The 23,820-nt window shown below is 39.8% G+C and overlaps 1 protein-coding gene across 2 annotated transcripts in view; it reads left to right on the top strand.

Moving 5' to 3' along the window:
• Positions 1-296: 296 nt before the first annotated feature.
• Positions 297-23,820, top strand: part of STK26 (serine/threonine kinase 26) — a 31,251-nt gene continuing 7,727 nt past the window's right edge. Inside the window, exons 1-4 of one of the 2 annotated variants that reach the window (XM_086850965.1) lie at positions 297-577; positions 1,358-1,479; positions 15,886-16,116; positions 22,170-22,226. In XM_086850965.1, coding sequence (XP_086707091.1) covers positions 475-577; positions 1,358-1,479; positions 15,886-16,116; positions 22,170-22,226 — 513 coding nt within the window. In that variant the 5' untranslated portion in view covers positions 297-474. Of the gene's footprint in view, positions 578-1,051; positions 1,253-1,357; positions 1,480-15,885; positions 16,117-22,169; positions 22,227-23,820 lie in introns of those variants that run through there. The other variant, XM_086850966.1, reaches the window with a different exon arrangement.

Consider the following 23,820-nt stretch of genomic DNA (forward strand, 5'->3'; position numbering starts at 1 on the left):
GCAGGGTGGGGGAGCTGGCCAAGAAGGGGGGGACCCTCCAGGTGAGCCAAGAAAGAGCCAACCACCCCTGAACTGGAAGCTGTACCTCCAAAGACGAATTGGACTTGTCCTCACCACCTCTGCCACAGCCGGCTGCCAGGAGCACCCCCGAGACAAGAAGACACCACCACTTTTGTCACAAAAGCAAGTAAACCCCATCAAATATTCCCTCAGTTATTTGTACCCTGTTACCACCTGTGTCTCCGGGGTACAGGAGCCAGGGGTTACAGGGGTGATGGGGTGTTGGGGAGAGCTCTGTGTCTGTGCAGGAGGGACCCCTGACAGCACCAAGGGGTCGGCATTGCCACTGGTGAGGCCACACCTTGAATGCTGTGTCCAGTTCTGGGCCCCTGAGCTCAGGAAGAACACTGAGGTGCTGGACTCGGTCCAGAGAAGAGCAACAGAACTGGGTGAAGCATCTGGAGCTCAAGTGTGATGAGGAGCTCTCGAGGGAGCTGGGGGTGTTTGGCCTGGAGAAAGGACGCTCAGGGGGGACCTCAGTGCTGGGCACAACTCCCCGACGGGAGGCTGCAGCCAGGTGGGTGTCAGGCTCTTCTCACCGGGAACCAGCGATAGGACAAGGGGAAGAGGTCTTAGCTGTGCCAGGAAAGGTTTAAGTTGGACATTAGGAAGAATTTCTTCACAGAAAGGGTGATTAAACATTGGAACAGGCTGCCCGGGGAGGTGCTGGAGTCACCGTTCCTGGAGGCTTTTAAGGAAAGAATGAACGTGGCTCTCAGTGTCCTTTTCTGGTTGACAAGGTGGCGTTGGGCCATAGGTTGGACCCCATGGCCTCACAGGTCTTTTCCAACCTGTTGGTGATCCTGTGTCAGCGCGGGCAGCCGCAGCCCGGGGTCCGCTGACACTGAGGGGGCTCCGCGGCCCCTCCCTCCGCCGTGCCCGGGTCCCGGCCCGCCCGAGGAGGCGGGCACCGTGACGCCAGGGTCGTGCGGCGGCTCCGCCCCGCGAGGCCGGAGCCGAGACGGAAGCAGCCGCCGCACAGCAGCCGCCGCCTGCAGCCCGACATGGCGCTCTGAGCCAGCCCCGGCCGCGCCGAGAGCCGCCACCCCGGGGGGCCCCGAGCAGCCGCCCCCGCGCCGGGACCGGGGAGCGGGGCATGGGCAGGGCCGCTGCGGGGAGCCCGGCGGGCAGGGGACAGCGGCGCTAGCGACCCCCGCCCGCCCTTCGCGCAGCGCAGCCCCGCGGCCGCGAGGTGAGGAGCCGGCGGCGGGCGGGGGCCGGCGGGCAGGGCGGGGAGGGAAGGAGGGAGCGCGGCCCGCGCTGAAGCCGCCGCCTCCCCGCCGCTTTGTCCTTCCAGGCCCCGCCGCCGCCGCCCAGGAGAAAGAGGCCGAGATCGGGGAGCAGCGGGCGGCGCCCGCCCGGCCGCCGCAGCCCGCCATGGCCCACTCGCCCGTGGCGGTGCAAGTGCCCGGCATGCAGGTGAGCTCCGCACCGGGCCCAAAATGGAGGCGACGGGCCCGGCCCCGGCTCCGGAAGCGGCGCTTGCGGCCCGCACCGGGCGGAGCCGCCGCCGGGGCGCGGGGGGCCGCGGGTGGGCGAAGCGGGGGAGGCCGCGCTCGGGCTGGGGGGAGGCCGGGCCGGTCGCCTAGCCGGGGGAGCGAGGGAAGCAGGGGCTGCTCCGAGGTAACGGGAGGCTTCGGGGACTGCGTACCTGCACCCCGGCGGGGGAGAAGGGATTCCCCTCCCTCCCTGCCCCCTTTGTTCAGGGGTGGCCGCGCCGCATCCAGGAGCACGTAAGAGCCTCTAAAACTGATTAAAGGCGAAGTGAAGTTAATCGCAGGGTGTGTGGGTGCGCTGTAAATGACATAGCAGGCGCGCTGGCAGGCGGACCTGCTGCAGGACTTCCCCACCACCCTGGCGCTGGGCCTTTTAGTGCAGCTTCCCGGAGGACCGTGGGATTCATGGAAAGGTGTTATCTGCCAGCTCTGGTCGGGACAGAGCACTGGAGAACATAGTCTGTCAGAAACCTGCACCTCTCCTCGCCTGGGACTGGGGACTCCTGTTGTTTTTATATGTTTGTGTTACCTGCTTAGAAAACAAACAATTTGGTATGTTACTGACTTTCACAGGAAAGGTGGAATACCTCTGACTCTTCATTCTTACTCCACTGGACAATCTAATACAAATTTGGCCAGAGATCTTTATCAATGTAAAGGAGTTGAGAACCCAGCTCATTTCGGTGTTGATTTTTGCTTGTCAGACACTTTGTTGGTTTTTGCAGTTCAACCAGTGTTTTAAGCATTCTCTTCTGAGATAGTCATAACTGTATAACATCAGACGTTTTTTTCACTTCAAATAATATAGAAACATTTATGATACATATCTGGGTATGTGAGAGATACAGTGGAGAGTTCAGGAGACTTCAGAAAGTTACTATATCTGTTGGTCAGGTAACTTTATGACTTCTAGAAAATGTAGAATTGATGTATAAACAGTATTTATATATTAATTTATGCCAGTTACAGTGCTTTAGTTTAAATTACCTTTCTCATTTCTAATAATTTCTAGGCTCTCTGAAATCTGTTAAAGTCAGTCATTCACCGACTTTGTTTCTCTAAGCGGACACAAGCCACATCTTTTCAGCCTACTTGTTCTATTGTGTCAGAGTAACTGTTACATTAGAACATTCTAAAGAAATTTTGTGATAAAAGATTTAAAGACTTTAGTCTGAGCTTCTTTATTTACAGCCTCTGGGCTTTCTAGTGTGTTTGAATTTAGGAAACTTCTGTTTCAACATTCTAGTTTGTCAATTTCCTATTTTTATATCTGCTTAATGTATTGCTGTCCTATTTTCTGTAACTGCCATCCCAAAAGAACCTTGAAGACCAACACAGCAGCTGCATGGCAGTCTGAGGTAGAAGAGTTGTTTCCTTTGGATTCTTTTAACCTATCTGGACTATCAGTCAGGATCATCTAAGTGATGGTAAAAGTGTGCTTGCTTCTGCTCAGTGTTAATGTGTGGTGGTTGATTGAAGAAGGAATAAACAGGTTCTTCTGTGATGCAAGATATAATAGTTAAAACTATCAGTGTGGGAAAGTGTAATGTCAAACCTCTTGTTTTGTAATCTGTTGAGGGAAGGTTTTATTCAGTGTAAGAGTTGGAAACTGAATTTGTCAGAGAATGTCACAAGCTTGAAGTTTTCAGCTTTATTGTCATCTTATGCATTCCCTCACATTTGATTATACAAAAAGTATCAAGAAAATTCCAGAAATAAACATGTTATGTAATTCACATACTCCAAAAGCAAGGCTTAAGACTGTTTAGCACCACAGTATATCACAACCTTTTTTGACTCTTTTAAATTTTTCATCTTATGAAGAGTCAGGTCCCCTTTAAAAAAAACCTCAAACATGGAAAATTACAGAAAATCACACAGAGTTATTTTGGTGGACTTGGAGTCTGACTTTAGTCCCCTGGCAGCAATGGCAGACCCAGAGGTAGTATTATCTGTTGCCCTTATGAGTAGTTACAGAGACATTTGTTTACGTAGTGGTTATATTCTGTTTAACCTGTCTTGTGTCCCTAACAAAACCAAAATTTATACCTAACAATTCTTGCCTCTGCAAACAACTTCCTAAACACATTCATTTTCTTGCTTCTTTGGAAAGGCTCCACCTGATGCAGTTGTACAGTGTTAACTTAGCCAGCTGCCAAACTTCTACGCCCGTTCAGTAAAATCAAGGTACTCAGTGTATGTATAAAATGATGGTCTGAAGCTGAGCATGATACCCCACATTATGGCATTTTACACAGTATCCAAGATGAGATAGAAAATGGAAAGGATGGTGAGCACAGTTAAGGTGTCCTGGTTATGGGAAGAGCAGTTTGCAGTGAGCTTGATTGTCAGGTTTGAGGTTTTCTTCAGTAATGTCACAGTAACTTTGTTCCTTGGGATAAAAATATTCAAACTAGTTCTTAGTCTGGAATGCTTTGAGATCTCACAGTGAGAAACCTGTTCACCAGCACTGTCTTTAAGGAATCCAGTTGAACTCCTACAGAACATTTCTGGATACAGCCTGCAAGAGAGAGATTGTTGCTTGTGTCTTTGTGAGCCCGGGTGCTGAAAACAGCTGCAGTGAAGAAGGCGTTGGACCCCTTAATATTAGTCCTTAGTGCTTTTGTATTGCCCAGCAGAACAGAGCACATAGTTCTGAGGGTTGTTTGTTTCAAGTGATCAGAACATTTCAAGGATGTCAGTCATTTGAGATCTATGTGTTTCTGATGAACTTAGGTTCTTGACAGCATCTTACACAATGCTCCAAAACTCTTTACAAATAAAAAGGCTGGAAACTGTTCACTTGCAAATGAGTAACAATGAACCTTTCTAAGGTGAACAGGGAGGCTACTTTTCAATATGTCAGCATTTAAATTTTCTAAACTAGTATGTAAACTTGATGGAGCATCACTCAAGTAATAAATGCCATTTTTAGCTGGTAAAGTTTTAATGTATAAACTTACCCTTTTCCTATTCTAATTGGTCATGCAAAACCTTAAGTCTGTGAAATATTAACTTATTAACTGATGGAAATACTGATTATTCTCATTTGTATGTTTTTGTTAGTATGTGTGTCTTTGGAACTTGGTTTGGGGCTTTATGTCCCATTATCTCTGTTATCCTACTCACCTAAACACTTTCTGTTTCCTTTCTCATGGTTTTGTTGATACCACCTGATCCTGTATGACAGTAGTTTTGAGCACAGCCAGAAAGGTTGTTTAGAACTGCTCTCCATCTGTTTTGTTGGCATTCAGACTATCTTGCAAAAAAGAACCTAACTTCCTCTAAAAGTGGAGCAGGCAGGAGCATGTGACCTGTCAGGCAGTGTACTCTGATTCACAATTGAAGGATTACTTGATTAAATGAAAACTTGGGTGTCAAGGTGAGCTTTGCTCTCTGTGCTGCCAGTTAACAGAGTGGCTGTAGGGCACTGCTCACTGAAGGACCTGAGCCTGGCAGCTGGAGAGGCCCTCCCTGCAGGCTGCTCAAGGGCAGATCAGTTAATGCCTAGTTGCATGGGCAGAGAAAGATGAGAGGTAATGTTTAATTTTGTAAGTGGTCTTTTTCATAGCCCTAGAAAAAACCACACATTTTCTCTTAACTTAGTGCACATCTAGAAGTGTGTGGTACCTAAAGCTAGTCTGGAAGTGTGTCAGATTTCTAGTAAACCTTACTCACTGAAGTTGAAAGAATATGGCTTCTGTTAAGAGCGACCAGTCTGTTACTGTAAAATACTTAAATGTTTAGAATGTGCATGTTAGAAGAACTTAAAGCTTTGAAGAAAGATTCTTTCGAGGTTCTTTTAATTTACTCTTCTCCTAGAACTGAGCTGTATCCAGATGCTTCTACAGCGAATTTGAAAATACTTTAAACTTCTACAGTTTAGAAACTTGTAAGAGTTTAGTGTCCTACTTAAGGGAAACTGGAAAGTCTACCACTTGCAGGACACCAGGAGACTTCCACAGTGCCTAGAAAACTGATTTCTTAAGAATAAGTTGATGTGGACTGTGGTGTTTTTTCCAGTTTCAGTTCCTTGATTGGTACTTCGAGCCACAGTACAGGTAGACTGCAGGAGGACAGTATTTTTAGCTGTATGGAGAACAAGCCTCTTTTCTGCTTGAAGCAGTTCAGCTTTAAAATATTTGTGGAATTTTACACAGCAATTCTTCCTTTCCAGGTTGTGCAGCAAGCTCTCTTACATCTAATAGTAGATTGCTAAATCAGCTCAGGCTTTATTAGCTGAACTTGGTTCTTCCCTCTTAGGCCTCGTGGTAAGTTACTCTGGTGACGAGAAGTAGGGCTCAGTCATCCTTGTACTGTCTTACTAGTGTCAAAAGAGGAGAGTAGATAGAGTTCTGAAAAGTATTTGGTATGTGGGAGCTGTGCAGGTATGGTCACCTGGAATTCAGCAGATGCTTTCATCAGGGTTAAAAGAAAAAGTCCAGTCCTGTAGTAGTATTTTCTGTGCATGTTTTACAGTTTTATAGACACATTAAGTGCTTTGAGTTGGAATTCAGAGGCAAATCAGCTGAAGCTGGAGAGAGCACATAAACCAACTCACCTTAATCTCTGTGCTGTTCTGTACCGTCATATACTGTCAGTTTTGAGCAGAGAATAATGTTCCCCCAAAGGTAAAAACATTACATCTGAAAACAGAGTACTAACTTCTAAAAGGATATAATTGTGATTTTATTCTGATTTTAACATTGAATATGTTTGCACTTGTGTTTTAGTGTCTCAGCTTTACAAGTCCTGATGAAAGTTTTGTTTTGCTTTTCTCCTTTTTCTCTGAAAGGAGAATGTATAGCAAGCAGTAGCTCAGTAATATGTTGCAATTTTTTATTTAGGTATTTATTTTGAGGGTAGGAATGTTTCTTTATGTGTAGAAACTAAGAGTGTGTCTCTGCAACAGTCTCCAGTGAGACCTGTGAAATGTATTAGTGAAGATAGACAAGAGTAGTAGCCTCAGTTTTCAGTGATTTCTAAAAGTGAAAGGCTGAATTTTAGTACCAGTAGTAAAAGTACCACTTATTTTCTCTTTAGTGACTGTCATCAGATTTAGAAGTTGTGAAGTTTGGAAAATTATAAAAGACTATTGTTTTGTCTTTTGTTTATTCTTAGAGACTGAATTTAATGATTGACAGAAGGGTTCAGAAATGTGTTTTGGGAAGATGAGGTTGGAGATGAACAGTACAAAGTTGGTTTTTGAAATGTCTGTGACAAATATTTTTTGTCATGGTGTAGTGTCTGCTTGTATGTTGTCTTTGAAGAAATAAGGGGTTGGTGAGGTATCTATTGCATCAGGAGTCACTGTTCCAAAACCTGCTATTTCTTTCTTAAAATAATTGGAAATAAAATTCCTTCCTACTACTGCCTCACCAGTATTTATTTAAAGAACTGTCATTTGTTCTTTAAATTTAAACTTCTTGCAGTTCTTCTGGAACATGTCTATTCTGCTGATTAGATGAGGATCACTGAGCACAGTCCTTAGTTCTGAAAGAGAAGTTTAAATCTCCTGGGAAGTGTGCCCACCTGGTGATACTCACTAAAATCTCCTCTGCCAGAGGATTGCTAGCCAAATAGATTTGGCAAAAAGAATTAAATTAGAGAAACTATTAATACAGGTACTGACAAGGTAGCAGGAGCTTGCTTGTCTCATTCTTCCTCGTTGTGCGTGTGTTTTTGCATGGGCTATATTGATTACGTCCATAGCTGAGGAAAGAACATGGCTTCAACTTAGTTCCTTCTTCAGAAGGAAAACTTCGAAGAATTGCACAGAACTACCAATTTTTGGAAGTGTGTAGCCAAGTTTGTGTTGCTGAAGTCTTGGATTTGAATGGTCTTGATTGAGACAGCATATCTGAAAAAGCTCTGTGACAAGGTCTGTCATGCTTCTGCATGAATTCTCTATGCATCAGTGAAGGAAAAGAAGGAATGAGAAATGAGCAGAAATCTGCAGGTTTCACATTTGAACCTTGGAAAGGGGAGTCTGAGAGCCCAGGGTGGCTTCACTGTTTACATGAACCAGAATTCAACAATCATGTGTTCAGTCCTGGAGAATGGGGTTTTTTTCTCTTGTTTCATCCTGCTCCTCAATCTTTTGCAGACTTTCCTCTCAGCTGGGTACTGTTATATATTCTGAATATCTGAATAATGTTGACTGGGGGAGGATCAGAGATGTGAAGTTGTGTTTAAGTGGAGGCTTCTGTGTTGGGAGCTGAATGCAGAATAATAAAAACAATGTACAGCTTGAAGTGACCATGAGTGTTGTAGCATGCCTAAATGTAAAGGACTGAGTAAAAAAAAAGATTGAATTTCTACCGATGTAGATCAGTTAAAAACAGAATTATGAGGGGAGCAAAATGTTCTTGCTGTTGATCTCTCACCTAGGAAGGTGTCATCTGACAGCTGGTCATAGCAAGAACATTTTTACATTCCTGTACAGCTTTATTCTAGCCTAGTTGGCAAGAAGAATCTGATTCTTTTTTTTTTCTCCAGGGTGTTTCTTTTCCTCCCCTCCCCCTTCCTCTTGCCTTTTATGTAATGAGATGCTTTGCCATGCTATGAATGAGCTGCAAAGTAATTGAAAAAGGAGTTGCCTGAAACGGGCAGGTTGGTTCTGGCAGCAGAGGTTTCTTTCTTTGTAGCTCTTTTTGGAGTTGTATTTTTGGTTTTTTGTTGTGTGCTTTTTGTAGCTTGGGGTCCAGCATCATTGATATGGTCAATGTTATCCAGTTATCAAGGAGAGAGTACAGCTTTCAAGTTGGTGGTCCTCTAGCCTTGGGGAGAGGACAGGAATGTAGGATTCTAGTTGACTGGTGTTTGCCTTCCTTTTCCAAATGGTCCCTCCCAAAATTAAAGGAATGGCGATACCCTCTAAGTATGGGGTCCCACTTAGGGTTCATTGCATGCAGTCACTGTGCCTGGAGACTTATCTGTGGTAACTGAACTTGTGGCCTGCTCTTTAACCCACCCACACTGTGGTTTGGAGCCATCCTTTTTCAGCTAGCATGTTTGTGCCTTACTTTAGTTTTGTTTGGCCTGAAAATAAGTAATGATTTCTTCAGTGGAGAGATTTAGCAAAAGTACTAACATGTGCCATACTTGAGGTCTTTTTACTACTTTTTAGTTTATGAATTGGCAGGTTAAAAACATGGATTTTGTTGTTATTTGTGTTCTAGCTGGCTTATATAATTCTAATCTTATTTACAGGAGGAAGGTCTGTGTATCAAGTCCTAATTTACACAGAAGAAATGCTAAAATGGCTTTTAGAGTGAGAAGGCCTGTCAGATTTATGTAGCAGTTACCACTTAGGTGTATTTAAATACTGGGAAAATGATTGTGCTGTCATATAGGTTATAGGTTATTGCTGGCATATAGGATATAGGTTATTGCTGGCAGAGTTCTCACATGGGCATTCCTTTAAATGGGTGTGGCAAAAATTTAAAAAAATTGTTTGTGTACTGATAAGCAGGCTGGTGCTAAAAGGAAAGGCACAGTGCTAAAAGTAGGCTGCAGCCCATAAATGGTTATTTTTCCATATTCCTATTAGATGTGGCCTTCGAAATCTCTCTGCAGAGTACATTTTTCAAAGCAGTTCATAAAATGGAGAGGTTACAAGTGTTCTTTAGCAATGAGAAATTGCAGTAGTCCTTTATGTTCTGACTTCTGATTCAAGTTAGTTCATTGAGGTGGGTTAGTTACACATTCAGCAGTCACTTGTCCTGCACTGTTCAACAGAGAAGATGAAACTTGGGAAAGATCAGTTTGTTAAATTCTTAATAAATGCAGAACAGCATTGTTAGTTGAAACACTGGGACACCAGAACTTGTTGTTGATGTCTTGAACTGATTTCTGTCTTCCTTTCAGGATGTCCGTGCTTCTAGCTAGAAAACATTCAGCCACTCACATCTTTTTCAGATCATAGTAAAGATTCAATCATGTAACTTGGTATCCCCACGCCTTAATTTCTCTGATTTTTTTATTAGGCTGTGCTCCTCAGAGATGTGAACAGACTGGAGATTATGCAGCTGTATGCAATGATTTGAGGACATTTTAAAAATATACTAGGTAGTTAAAAAGTATTAAAAGTATTAAAAAGTATATAGAATAGAAGCCAAGTGGGACTCCATTTGAACTGTAGGATGTGTAGGATATCAGTTATAGAGAAACTCAACGTCATGAGAAATGTTCTCTTTGTTTCTTTTCTTCAGTGCAGAGTGTTATTTAGAAATAATTGGTGTAAATTTTTTAAATTGCCTTCTGTCAAAGACCTAATCTTTGGGACATATGGTATTAGTCTTTTTTTTTGGTGCTTATTTATGCTTTTTCCTAGGCTGCTTTATGTTGTGTGAAAGAAAAGCTAAGAATAGAGGAAATTACTTCAGTGGTTTCCATTTTCAGCATAATGTACAATTGACAGCTTGTATCTGTCACAGGTCAGAGATGGTTTGAATATGAAGGTAATTCTTTCCTTAAAATTCTGACTATAGGTGGATTAGAATGCTGATTGTAGAGTTTCTACAGTCATATACAATTTCAGGCAGCTCACCTTATAGCTAACTTGATAAAAACAAAGCCACGTATGTTTTTTCTTGCTGTTTTTGCTTTTATATGAAGTTCCCTAGGTTCTCACTAAAAATGGCAATGAGTCTTGGCCTTGTCAGATAAGAGAGATGTTTCATAAAGGGTGTAACAGAGGTCAGGTCCCATTTAAGGACAGCAAAACCCAGATCTAGTATTTAGTACCCACTGAGTAAAAAAACTTGTAGATAATATAAAAGTTTGATAAAATCAAATCAGGTGGTTTTTTTTGTTGTTAAAATAATTTTCTCTGCATATATATTATACAGTTCCAGTAAATATAATCAAATCCTGATATCTTAGTCTTGAACAAGACTGCAGGGCAGCATCAGAGTTTATTTACATGCCAGAATAACTGAAAACAAAAGTATGTATGTGTTCAAGACGGAGAAGAAGAGCTGTCTACAGGTTCCACCCTTGTCTTGAATGTCAGCAGGTTCATTTTTCTTATTCTTTGTAAGTAATAATGGATCTGCACCTGCGCCTTCATTAACTTCAAACTGTTTTAATTTTTATGTATACACGCACACACATGCCTATGGCACTGTTTCTGTGAGTAACTTCCCTTATACTGGTAAAATATGAAAATATATATAATTTATGTGAATAAATATTGTTATATGATTTAATATGCATGGTGTATAATTAGTGTATATATATATCTAAAATATCTGAAACTACATGCAGATAGTGTATGGAAAGAGATAAAGAAGAATGTATCTGTTGATTAAGACATTACTCTTAATAAGTACTGCAGCCTATCAGGTTTGTCAGTCTTACTCCCTCCTAATTTTATTTTTGGGGGGGTCTGAACAGAAGAAAAATTTAAGAACTACTTTATTATCTGAGAATAGGTAAATTCATGTGAATGGAATTGCTTGAAATGACAGTCTTAAACACAGGTAATTCTGATGGCTTCCAAAGACATCAGCACCTGTTAGACTGCCAGAGTAGTGGGTGCTTGAAAAACATAAGTAAACACTCTATGGTCTTCTCTTATCAACCTTTTATAAAGTCCTTTGAACTAATTATTATATCATTATTTAATGTATATTTGGGTAATGTAGGTGTAAGTATAGGTGAGCTGCTCTGTAGCAGTGCTACAATTCTGAGGGAACTTCTGTTCCAGATAAAGCCTGGGAAATGCTTGCAAGTCCTCATAGTGTAACAGCATTTCTCGGGATATATGTTCTCACACTGACAGACTGCTTAAAAGAAATCTCACAAGACTGTTAAAATAGCTGCTTTAGGAGTCCTAGAGGATGTTAGGTGCTTGATTTTGTTAGAATCAATGCATTAGTTCAGTCTCTGTCCAAGAGTCTTTGAAGTTTTGTTTTTTCATTCAGTTGCATTCAGTACCTTTGAATGAAATTCATCAATGAGCATTTTCAGAGGACCTGTTTCTGTAAAAGAGCTGTCCTGCACTGGCAGATCTGGACACAGCGTGACATACTGTTTCTTCTAATTTGGTTTCTGTAATTGGATTTCTGTATAATCTTGGAAGTTACATATTCAGTATGTTTTAAGTTTGTTTTAAAGGAAAGATTCAGAATTTGAAGAACAGGTACATGACAGGATCAGAGGTGAAAAGGTGAGTCAGCTAGTCAGTTTTGTAGCAGAACACAGCCAGGACATTGCTTCAGAAACATGTGTTTATTGGAATCAAAGGAAAGAGGTTATATAAGCCAGACTGGCAGAATGCTTGATGCAACAACTGGCAAAAATTACATTAAAAAAAAAAACTATGCTGGCAAAAATGATGCTATAGTGTTTTTTATTTGCTGCTTTTGATCAGGTGGTCAGACTGGATGACCTCCTGAGGTTTTTCTGGAGCCAGATTGTGTGACGCTCTGTGTGCGTATACAGATGTGTATAAACTCATGCAGTGATGGCACAAGGTTGGATAAGAGAGGAGGAGAGATTTCCTGAAGGCCCCAGGCTGTGTGGTTGTGCTGGGCTAGTGAAATGGTGCACTTGGAAGCGGTGCAGAGGGCTTGTGTTGTCACGCTCATGCTGGTGCACTTAGTCACACTGGCGGGACTGGAGCTGGCATGTGAATGTGCCTGTGCTTGTCGTACTTGTTGCTGCTTTTGTCTGTGGAACTGGGCTTAGGGAGGGAAAGAGCAAAACATTCTCTGCCTGATTTGTCCACTTACAGGTATTACCTATGGAGTCCATATACTGTCGATTGTGTTGTTACCATATGCTGTCCAGCAGACATGGCTTCCCGTAGAAACCAGTATTTATTTTTAAAAAATAATACCAGTTATTCGTGCAGGCATCTTGCAAAACTTTTTTTCATTTCAGTGAAAGATCTGTGAAACAACAAGGAATAACAATGGGTGGTTTTCTCAGGAGTGTTAATAGTGTTAAAAATCCTAATTTCTACCATATTAGAAGTTTAGCTGGCAGCTGTGTTGCAGAAATTTACTGGTATGTAATGAGGGTGTGTATACACACACATATATTTTTCTGTTTCTATAAAATATATCTCCATCCTTTTCTATACATTTGTTTATAGAGCAGTCTTTTAAAGTTTTGATTTGTTTTCATTAGTTATAGAAAAACATTCCTGTAGAACAGTAGGCTGAAAGACAAGGAAATTAAGAAAGGTAAAAGCAAATCTGTTTCAAAATGCAGTCTTTGTTCTCAGGCCATGTTTTAAGTTATGTGGTGTTACAAGTTTGAAGTCATTCCAAAGGACCTTATCTCAATGTTAGCTGTAGTTGGTCGGAAATATTTGTCCTTACCCTGGAGTGTCCTACAGTCCCTTGTCAGCCTTGGTGAGTAACAGAAGCTGTAAAGCTGACTTTGCTTGCTGTGAGAGGATTTTCTGAGAATAGAAAGATGTGACTGTTTCCTCAAGTAGTCCTGCACAGTTTGTTCTCCTCTGATGGCCCTCTGTTCTACCTCCTCCTCCCTGGGATGTACATGGAGTTCTGCAGCACTGGGAAGTCGAGCCATGACTGATCTCTCCCTATACTTCAGCACTCACACATAATGGCATCCAGAGTTGTTGGAAGATAAAATAGCCTTTAAAGCTCTGATTCACCTGAAGTAGCTTCAGGGAGAGAATTTGTAGGCCTGGTTTGTTCTGTTGATGGTAGTTAAGTGGGTGTATAGGATGGAGTGATGTGTTTTTCTACTGAGGAGCCCAGAGGAGTTTTCTGCTTAAGGTTTCTCCCCCAGCAAAATCCAAGTGTTGCCCTTTGAGGTGGTCAGACATTTGTGAAGGACTGGATTAGCTGAGTGTGCCTGTGATTAAATTGCTTTTCTTTTATCTGACTGGAAGTGTTTTAACAGGTTTAATCTCAAATCAACAATACCTCTTAGTATGAATGACTCCTGAAATCCCAGGTTCCAAGTATGTCTTAGATTGAAGCTAGTTTTTGGGGAGATGAGTATTTAAGCATCAATAAAAAGTTTTCCCAGTCATCTTTCTTAACTTGCTTCTTGGAAGTGTGTGTCTCTGTTTATTATAAATGGAGAACTATCAGTTAATTTTTCCTTATTGTAACTAATGCAGTTGAGAAACAGTTCCTGGTTAGAGGACGGTTTGGCATCTTACCTGGCAGCAGGGAAAGGCTGGATTGCAGTTGCTTCTGCTTTTGGCACACCTATCCCTACAATATATTTTTTTGGAGCACCCCTGGAAATAGATTTTAAATTCAGATTTAAAAAAAAAAGTTTTTTAGTCTTAGTGATGAAATGATGGCAGGAGCCAATGCAGTAGTGTATGGCAGTGTGACTGGTCTTTGGACAGTGAAGATTTACTGGTGTTCTTGGGACCATTTTAACTAAAATCTTTATAAGCACCTGAAGCTTTCAGTCATTTTCTTTCCTAATATAACAATATTAGTTATCCCAGGTTGCAGACCAACTAGGTCCTCTTTTTTTTTTTTCCCATTTTCTTTGATTGTGTATTTGTTCATCTTTTAGGTCTTTCACTGTCTCTATCAGCAGAAGAAAAAAATACAAGTTTTTTGTTTAACTCTTTCTAGAACTGTTTTTAATGGAGCAGAGTAACAATGAATTTACTATAGACAAGGGGGAAATTCCTCATTCCTGTTGTAATGTGCTGCTCAGGAGCACCAGTGTTTCTTGTCTGTTTGCAAAATCTAGAAATCTTACCTCCACAGATCTCTATGAATGAATGTGCTGTACTAATTCATGTTCCCTCCTCTTGTGATAGCAGAAATAACAGCATGGTATACATGAGCAGAGAACTGATCAGCTGAAAATAAACCTGGCAAATCATATGATTAACTCTTAGCTAAATCTGTTTCCTGATTCATTTCACCGTATTGTGGAATAAATTCTGGTTCTGGTCAAAGGAAGGAAGCAACAGTAAGGGCCCAGATGTAAGAAAATAGGACAGTCCATTTTGGACTAGCTTAAATCTGGGGGTTTTTTTCCCAGTAAAGATTTTCTCATGAATTTGTGTGAACACAAATATAAAGTTATTTTCTCTTTTTTCATATTGATACCCGAGTATTTGGTTGTGTAGGGTAATCTGTGCTTTATTTGTGTGTTAAATGCTTTTGAAAAAAAACCAAAACGCTTCTTTTGCTGGTTCTGACTTTTTGAGTGTGAGAGAGATGCAGAGCAAAGAATCTATTCCATATTTTCAAAACTTCTTACTGAATTAGAGGGCTTTTTCAGGCAGGGATGTTTCTTCATTCAGCACTGATTTGTGCAGTCTTTTGCCCAGTTCTGATAGCAATAAGGTGTCTAATTCTGTAGATCTGCAGAGCATGGGCTGTTCCATTTTTTGGTGTGTCTGACGTCTTCAAAACATTTCTACGTAAACTTTTGTACTCTGGTGTGAAGTTCTGTGTTCTTAAACTGTGCAGTGTGTCATCCATGTCCTTCAAAAGCCAGTGCTCTGATGTTTGGATATGCAAGGTTCTCTAAGCAGCCACATGGCATGCTTTTTCTTGAAGGGAAAGTGAGAATTTGCTTCCTTTTTGTTGCCCTCCTAACAAATTGAGTGAAGCTAAGAAATTTTAAATATTTTTATAATAACCAATCTGGAGATTTTAAGAGTAGTTTTTCAGCAGAGATTCCAAACCAGCAGTGTCCTCAGCAGTGCTCTGCTCCTCTCTGTAAGGCATGTGTGGTGATAGCATCCAGTTCCAATCGGTGCTGTGGGTTCAGTACTCCATGACAACTTCTTATTCCTTCACTGAACACCTCTCAGTCCCTTTGGCTCATCTTTCTGTCAGCACTTTTAACTGCCCTGAAGACACCTGGTCTTACCCGATCTCAGGCTCTGGCAGTCGTGCCATCCTCTCCTGAGCAGCCCTCACTGTGTTAGGTGACAGGGAGCTGTGCCTGCCCCAGGCTCTTGCCCAGGTGGGAAGCCCAACCTTTTCTGCCTGGGTGATGTTGGTGATGGTCCTATGCCAGTAATTACATTCCTCAGTCTTCTGAGTTACTGCACAGACAGGATTAATGTTAAGAACAGCTCTCTTCTTCCATTTTAAAGAGTTGCTATGTGAGGTTTGTACCTGACTCCCTCCCTGGTAAGGCTCACTTACCTTTGAAAGAATTGCATAATGTATGTTCTGTAACTAATAGCTGAATTAGAAGTTAGCGAGTAGGAAATAAATTTACCTGATGCAACTCTGCTGGTGATGATAAATCTGGATGACGTGCTTCTTGGGAAGTAATGAGGGCTAAGAACTTGGAAGTAAATTAGGCAATTCATGTGTCTTTTTTCCCTTCTTTTTTTTACTTTTTCTAGAACCACAGAGCAGACCCGGAAGAGCTATTCACAAAATTGGAACGCATTGGGAAAGGCTCCTTTGGTGAGGTCTTCAAAGGAATTGATAATCGGACACAGCAAGTGGTTGCCATAAAAATCATAGACCTTGAGGAAGCAGAAGATGAAATAGAAGATATACAGCAAGAGATAACTGTTTTAAGTCAGTGTGATAGTCCTTATGTAACAAAATACTATGGATCATATTTAAAGGTAATGTATAATATTGCACAACGATTTGCTGGAATGCTGCTAGGAAAATCATCTAAAATTAAGGAAGATTTATCATGCCAACTTGGTGTTTTTAGTAGGTTTTTATTTTTCTTTGAACAGATTTTTTTTCTCTTCATTTTTCTCTTTTTGCTCCTTGTCCTTTGGCCTAGGGTATGCACAAAATGGCTACAGAATGAGCAGAGTTGATAAAGGATTCTTTTTGCCATTGCTTTTGGACCTTGGTTTTCTCTCCTCCCTCCACAGTCCCTAGCACAATTTTGTGGCCTTTCTGAGCAAGAGAAACATACCTTCATAGTTACAGGAACAAAGCTGTTCCTGGTGTGGAAAGAAACCCTGCACCATGTAAAATGTGTTGGCAGTTATGCAGCTTAGTAGGCCTGAGACAAAGTAACACTGACATCAGCAGAGTTATGTAACCACTGTGTGAAATGTTATCTAAGGCATAATTTAACAAACAAAAATGAAAACCTACAGAAAACCAAATGTTGAGTAAAACTTTTCATGTTAAATAATTCTTAAATGTTTTGTGCTGATGACATATTTTAGGTGACTTTTAAAAAATATCCCTGAAACTATTTAATGTAAGCTTAAGTTTTAGTGATAGTTGAAAGTATATTAAGTATCTGAAAGAGGTTATTTGCTTGTGTTTGGGGTTTTTTTGTTGGTTTTGTTTTGTTTGCTTCACTTCGGGAGGTTTTTCTGGTTGGTTTTGTTTTTTGATACTTGGTCTCCCCCTCAGCATTTCTGCTTTCTTAAGGTGTAGTGGGGTTTTTTACATTTTAAAGACAGATTTCTAATAAGTGTTCCCTGTGTCACACTTGTGCTGTGTCTTTCAGTGATACGTAAAAGTATTTGCAGAATTTATTTAGTAATATTCTTAATAGATTTTGCCTTTTTTCCATTGAAATTGCAAAAGTATTCAGTCTTTTATATTTTAGTATTAAGTGGGCAAGTCATTTTCCCAATATTTCCAGTATATTAAGCATACTCTGAATACTAACTTCTCATTTTGGCTAATGTAAGATAGCTGTAGGAGCTTTGTTGTTTACTGTGAGTTCTTCACACCCAAGTAAACATACAAATTGCCATTGATAACCCATTTTTGCTTCTCTTTATTGGGCTCAATCAGTGGGATTTTTGTTTTGTTTGTGAATAAGTAATAAATGTCTGAAAAGTAGGATTTACTTTCCACCTTCACAGCATATGAGAGCAAGCAGGTTTGTCTCAAGACAACTTTGAATTCAACTCCTAAGGTTCCCCTGGAGCGGTGCACAAATGATGCTGCAGATCCAGACATGATCAGTCTTTTTTACAGTCCTTTATTTTCTGTGATGAGCTAAGTCCTAAATGATATTCTCCTTAACATCCATCATTTCAACTTTGTGCTGTAAAAGCCCAGTTGTTTGCCCTGAAGTACAAAGAGGTCAAAGTAAGACTTGGAAAGTGTTTTTACTTGAAAGTGTTTTTGCTTGGAAAAGTGTTGTGTGAAATTTCAGAACTAAACAGTGATTTCAGCAGCTATAAATGGAGGAATTAAATTTTGATTGGGTGGGGATTTGTTTTGTTTGTCCTTTGTTTTCTCAGAGGTGGGGGATGGAAAAAGCTTTAGAAGTTATAGATTGAATAGGGAAAGAAAATAGCCTTTTCATTATTTACAGCAATATAGGTGTGGAAAGTAAAGACCAGTTATTCTATCAGTGCTATAAAACTATTCAATTCTGGTTAGATTTTATTTATTTTTAAAAAATTCTTGGCAGATGTAGGATCATATTAATGCTGCAGTACTCTCCTCACCACTATGTGAGTTCTTTCCATTTCTGTTCTGAGTGGATAAATTCTGAAAGATTAATGCTGATCTCTTGTTTACTTTTCACACTTGTGAAGTTTTTGGGGAAGGAAAATTTCTGTGCATGTAGTTTGGGGAGGTGTTTGTGGAATTTTGGTTACTTTCCCATTCCTTTAAGAAATTCCTTTTTAAAAAAACCCCAAACACAAAAAAAAGCCATAAAAAGTTGTTCACAGGAATGTTTTCCATCCCAGAGTAGTGTGATAGGTAATTCTGCTGCTTGCTATTCCCCAAATAAATGAATAAAAATGTCCACAAATAAATGAATATCTTTAATTCTGAAATTAAAAATAAATGAAGCAACTTTTTAGGTAGTATCTTCTATCTAAATTGTTCTTAGACTAGATAAATCAATGGTTGCTAGTTCAAGATCTTTCAGCTTGAGACTCCTCAGGGGAAATAGGGTATTGGCTTCCTTCAGTGTGCAAAGAATCTTTTATTCTGCCTTTTCATTTTAGTAATAGCAGCTATTTTGAGAGTTATTTTGTCTACTTTTTTTGTTTGTTTTTTTTCTTAATTGCTCTAGCTGTTAACTTTTTATTAGCTATTTCTTGGAGAGTGGCTGTCAGCCTTATTGTTAAGCTGTGTAGTACTTCATTCAGGATTCATTTTTTTTTTTATACATTGTAAGTATCTCTTTGAAACAATGAAATAGGTCCAGTTGTGTACCAAATGACTGTATAATTAAAGGTTAAAGAACATTGAGGTTAAATTCTGAAAAATAAGACATTTCTTACAAAGCCAAGTCATAGGCTGCAGAGATCAGAAGCAGTTTGCCATGGAAATAACTGGTGTGAAGTTCACCTTCACAGTGGTCCCACATGTTTGTTCCTGGATACTTTGATTTGTATATAAAGATGACTGAAAAATTCCTAGAAATACTTTTTAAGATAATGGTTAAAAAGAGCATAAGCATAAGGTAAATAGGAGATGTTTCAAAATGTAAGATTTTTTTTTCTTTACATCTTTATTTACAGAGTTGAGCCAATGTGCTGCTTCAGATCATGCTGTATGGACTAGGAATAGTTTACTAAAGTGTATTATTCATACATGTAGTTCTCTCTGAAGCTGTAGAAATGCCATTAGAAATGTTTGTAGTTTTACACTGTTCAAAGAGACAGTGTTTTCCTGCCTAAAAACCAAAGCAAATCCTCAGTGAAAAGGCATTCATGTTGCCTACAGCACTTACTGGTATTTCTCTAGTTCAGTAATCTAGATCTGTCTTAAATCTTTAAATTTTATAGTTTCTACTTTGAAGAAATCACAGCTGAGACCATGTGTTGGCTTCAAGTTTATCATGTAAGCCTCAGTTCATCCAATTGAACTGTAATGGAACATCTTCTGTTGTAACTTCCTCTTTTAATCAATTTTAACTAAGCTTTGAGTAAGCAGGTTATTCTTGTCATCATTTTGTAGTTTTGGAGTTTTCCCTGCGGCAAGATAGTTGATAGCTAAAAGTTGTTATGACTAAAACATGGAAGAAGAGATGTAATTTTGAATGGGTTTGAATTGCAAACATCTCAGATGAGAGATTTTATTTTTCTACCAATGATAAGGTCTGTTCTACATATTCTGTATGTTGACAGCTGCTTTGCACTTCAGGATGCTAGGGCAGCTTTGTGGCTGATGGAGATGGAGTGGCCCAGTCCCAGGGAGCCTGGGGCCTGCTCAGCTGCATGTGGGTGCTTCCAGATGTCCCTGCTGCTGAAAGACAGAAGGAAAAAGTGTCTTTATTTCAATTACTTGACTTACTAACTTACGACATTCTGCAACCTAGCCGTTCATTAGCTACAGCTTGTATATCCAACTTGTAAATGTGATTTTTTTAGAAGTATGGACAGTCCCTTAATAGTTTCCGAGCAGTGCAATGTTACTTGTCTGTTATCAGATATTTTAGTCTTGAAAAACCTTATCATTGGTACAAGATGGCAGAGGCTGCATCCTTGAAGTTCTTGTGGTAAAATTGATGCCAGTTTTCAGTTATTGTGACACAAAAAAGTACAAAAGCCCCATATCATGGTAATGTGGGATATCTTGAAGTTCAGATGGGAGTTTCCCATTGAATTAACCTTAAAGCTTAGGTATTAGTAATTTTTTCCTAAATTTTCTTTGGGCGTCTGGCAAGATGAATAGTGTTTTCTAAACATACTGGTAGGTGATGTATAAGCATATATACAGTCAAAGAATGCATCTTAATAAACGTATTTGTGCACATTAATAAAATGTTTTATATCATGGCTTTCACTAACATGCAATATAACGTAGACTCATAGAAGCTTCAGCTGTATTGCAACTTCTGTGGCTGTAAGATAAATTTAAGTCCTGAAGGAGGTATTTGTAGATATTTCATATTTGTGGAAGGTCAGGATGTAAATTTGTTTCCTTATCACCTATTGCACTTGGATTGCAATTAACATCTCAATAAATAAACCATTGGGTGTGGAGGGTCCCCTTGATAAGTTAGGTTAGATAGCTGAAATGAGTGTTTTCCTCCTGCCTAATCGCTTGTGAAAATGCATTACTCCCCTACTAGTTCAGGCAAGAAAAAGATTAAAAGCATTAAGTTACCGTAGTTCTGGCATGATCTGGTTACACAAATGTGGGAAGTGCACTTGATGAAGTGCTTCAGCTGGACTTCCCAACAGTACCATAGAGATAAATCTCTTGATGACTGGAATTCCATTACTGTTTTCCTTTTTTGTGCTGTTTAGATCAAGGTTTTCAATATCCAGCCTTGTAACCATTACAGCCACCTGAGCTTGCACTTTTCTTTTGCAATTAAAACAAACCTGAAGTTATTCTCAGCTTTTCCAGTTCAAATATGGAGAAATTCTACAGGAGCATCCAGACACTTCCATCAGGAGTGTGCAGCACTTTGTGCAGCAAAGCTTCTGCTTGAAGCAGACAATCTAAAGATACTGGTTGTTTTGCCCCATCTATTTATACTTGGCTGACAGAAAGTAGCTAGGAAAAAGGTTGTTCATGCCTGGCTAGAAAATATCCACACCCAGTTACAGTGAATAGTAGCAATTTCTTTGAGACATTGTTTGAGAAACTGTACTTACTCATTTTCACCCTGTACTGTTTTCAAGTAATAGTCAAATCCTCCAAACATGTCTGGTAACCACAATGTTTGCCTTGAACAGAAGTTCCTTGCAGGTCTTCTGGGCTGACAAAGTTGGGCTTTATAAAAACTGCTAAAATTAGCCAGCCCTTCCCTGCTGAGATCATAATATTGGAATAGACTCTCATAAATGGTGTGGTTTTAAAATTCAGTATAAATCTAATAGAGCAGGCTTTGTTAGGATGATTGGATGTGGTGCTTTCAGAAACTGCACCTTTATTTGCTGGCTGAGTTTTCTTTAGATTTCCATCCCTGGGCAGGCCATAGGGTGGGAAAGTATACAATGGAGAATGCAAGAGGCTTTAAAGAGTACTCCTGCCCTAAGCTTGTGCTCTGTAATGAAGAACTAGCACTGGTAAATATTTGCTGGAAACTTACACAGTGTGTGTGGTACTTCACCAGATGCGATTCAGTTGAGTATTTTTAATAGCTGGGTTTTATTTTAAATAAATATATTTATTCACAGAATTTTCTAGAGTAGTACCACATAGATTCATATTTGAGTTTTGTCTTTTGAGGGGACTCTGGCAAGCAAGTAGTCTGTAGATTTGCTACCAAGTGTTTCCTGTTCTGTTTCTATGAACTAGCCACCTTTTGCAGTGACAAGCTGAGGAAAAAGTTAGCACCTAGAAATCAGTGTTAGAATAATTTGTCAGTTCTAGAGGTTGAGACATCTCCACAGAGGAAGTTCAGAAACTCACATATTCTCAAGGTCCATTTTAAATAATTACTTGTATTTAATTAAAACAAACCACTGCCTAATCAGTTTTTTCTCCTCTAAGTTCTCTTCCTTTAAGTGAAATCATTTTAGATACTATTTAGCAGAAATTCATTAGTAGTGATAGTGTTTTTTTCATTTTTTTTTTACACAGAGAAGTCAAACTTAATTAATATTTTAGACTTCACAGGAGCTGTGTGGTCATTCTACAAAAAGTAATTGCATACAACTAGGCGATGAACAAGAATCTATGTGCCTTTTCCTTTGTGCTGGTAGTCCGTTGAAATATATATAAATTTTTTATGGCAGTCTTGGCTTTTGACAACTGATGCCTTCCTTTACAGGGCACAAAACTATGGATAATAATGGAATACTTGGGTGGAGGGTCAGCTTTGGATCTTGTAAGTATATGATTTTTTTTTCATTATAAATATCAGTGAACTTTATTTCATATATATATTTTATATCACTTTATAAAAATAAGTACCTGGAGGCAGCTGATATTACATCACTGCTGTGTGGTAGTGATCCAAGAAGTGTGAATTTGAATGGTAGTTCTGTCATACTGAATTCATGTTAATTTTTCTATTTTACTCTTTGTCTCAGCATTAGGAAGCATGCATTTGTTCTCAGTCAAATGAAGCAATGGGTTTTTTTAGTCTGAGAAGTCCTTTTCTTGCTGTATGCTTGGTGGGGTTTTGGGTTTGGGGTCCTCTGTCCATCACTTCCCACCTTCTCCAAGCAGAATTCCTTACACTTCAGTAAAAAATGTTTCCTTTAGGTTTGGTCTCAGGAATGAATGAGGAGTGTGTCCACAGACAGTTAGTTTTAACTGGTTAAAAGGTGTTGAGTTTTCCATGTTCAGGTATTTTCAGTTAAGCATGAAAGTGCCTTTTACTTCAGATAGCGTGGCATTCATGGAGGGTGTAGCCTGGAGAGTGCACAAGCACAGTCCACTGAGTGTGGATGTGGTTTCCCTATGGTTTCAGTGCAGCTCTGCCTCAGCTGCAACGCTACAGACCCACCCTTTCCTGTAAGATAATATAGCTCAGTCTTTGTGTGATTCTGAAGGGAAAATACCATGTCTTCACTATTACAGAACAGTAATAATTATGTATTTGCTAACCGGGGTCCTGCCTGTCAACATTGAAGTATGTGCTTGACTTCATGAAACTATTTAAACTTCTTTATGAAATTACATCAGCTCATCAAAAGCATAGCAATTAGGTGTAACAGGTGGTAGTTTGTAGCTCTAGAACTTGGCCCTTTTGAGGAAGGGGCTGTGAGGTACTCTAACACTTTTGAGTAATTGATCATATTCTGTGGAGTGTCAGAAACAGGGAAATAGCTATTACTAGTACCAATTTAAATCACTGAACCTGTAGAAGAATAACATTTTAGAAGAATAAAATTCCAGTTTTGCCTCACTTTGCCTTACAGTAATTTCATGGTGTTCACTGTTTTGGTGCTGTGTTGTTGGTAATTTTTTTGATTGCTCACTTGAATTTATTTTGTTTTATTTGCATTGCTTTCTAATTTGCAAAGTTTACATTTGATCCATTAGCAGCTTTATAGTAACACGTTATGTTCTTGATACAAAAGCAAGCATGGAATCTAAAATGCTGGGGCACGTAAAAACTGCATCATTAAATTTAAAACTCACAGTCAACAGATTAATCGATTTTGAAATGAACTGGTTTTCTTAATTTACTTAATCTAAATTGCAAAATTCAGTCTGCTGTGTTAGCTGCCTGGAGGGAAATAAAACTTTCCACAAAGTTAGTTGTTGTTTTTCTTGCACTTTGCATGTTGAGGGGAGCACAGGCAGTTTGTCTGAGGAGTAACAGCATTTTTAGTGTATTGGCAGTAGAGGAGATGTGAAGGTCATCATTCCACTGGCACCTGTTTCAATTAGAATACTGACATATTGCGTAGAATATGTTAATTTTGGTAGTTCTTTAAACTTGAAACGTTTTTTTAAAAAGTAAGATTTAA

Source organism: Cyanistes caeruleus, chromosome 14 (assembly GCF_971803275.1).
Source record: "Cyanistes caeruleus chromosome 14, bCyaCae1.hap1.1, whole genome shotgun sequence".
Taxonomy (NCBI): domain Eukaryota; kingdom Metazoa; phylum Chordata; class Aves; order Passeriformes; family Paridae; genus Cyanistes; species Cyanistes caeruleus.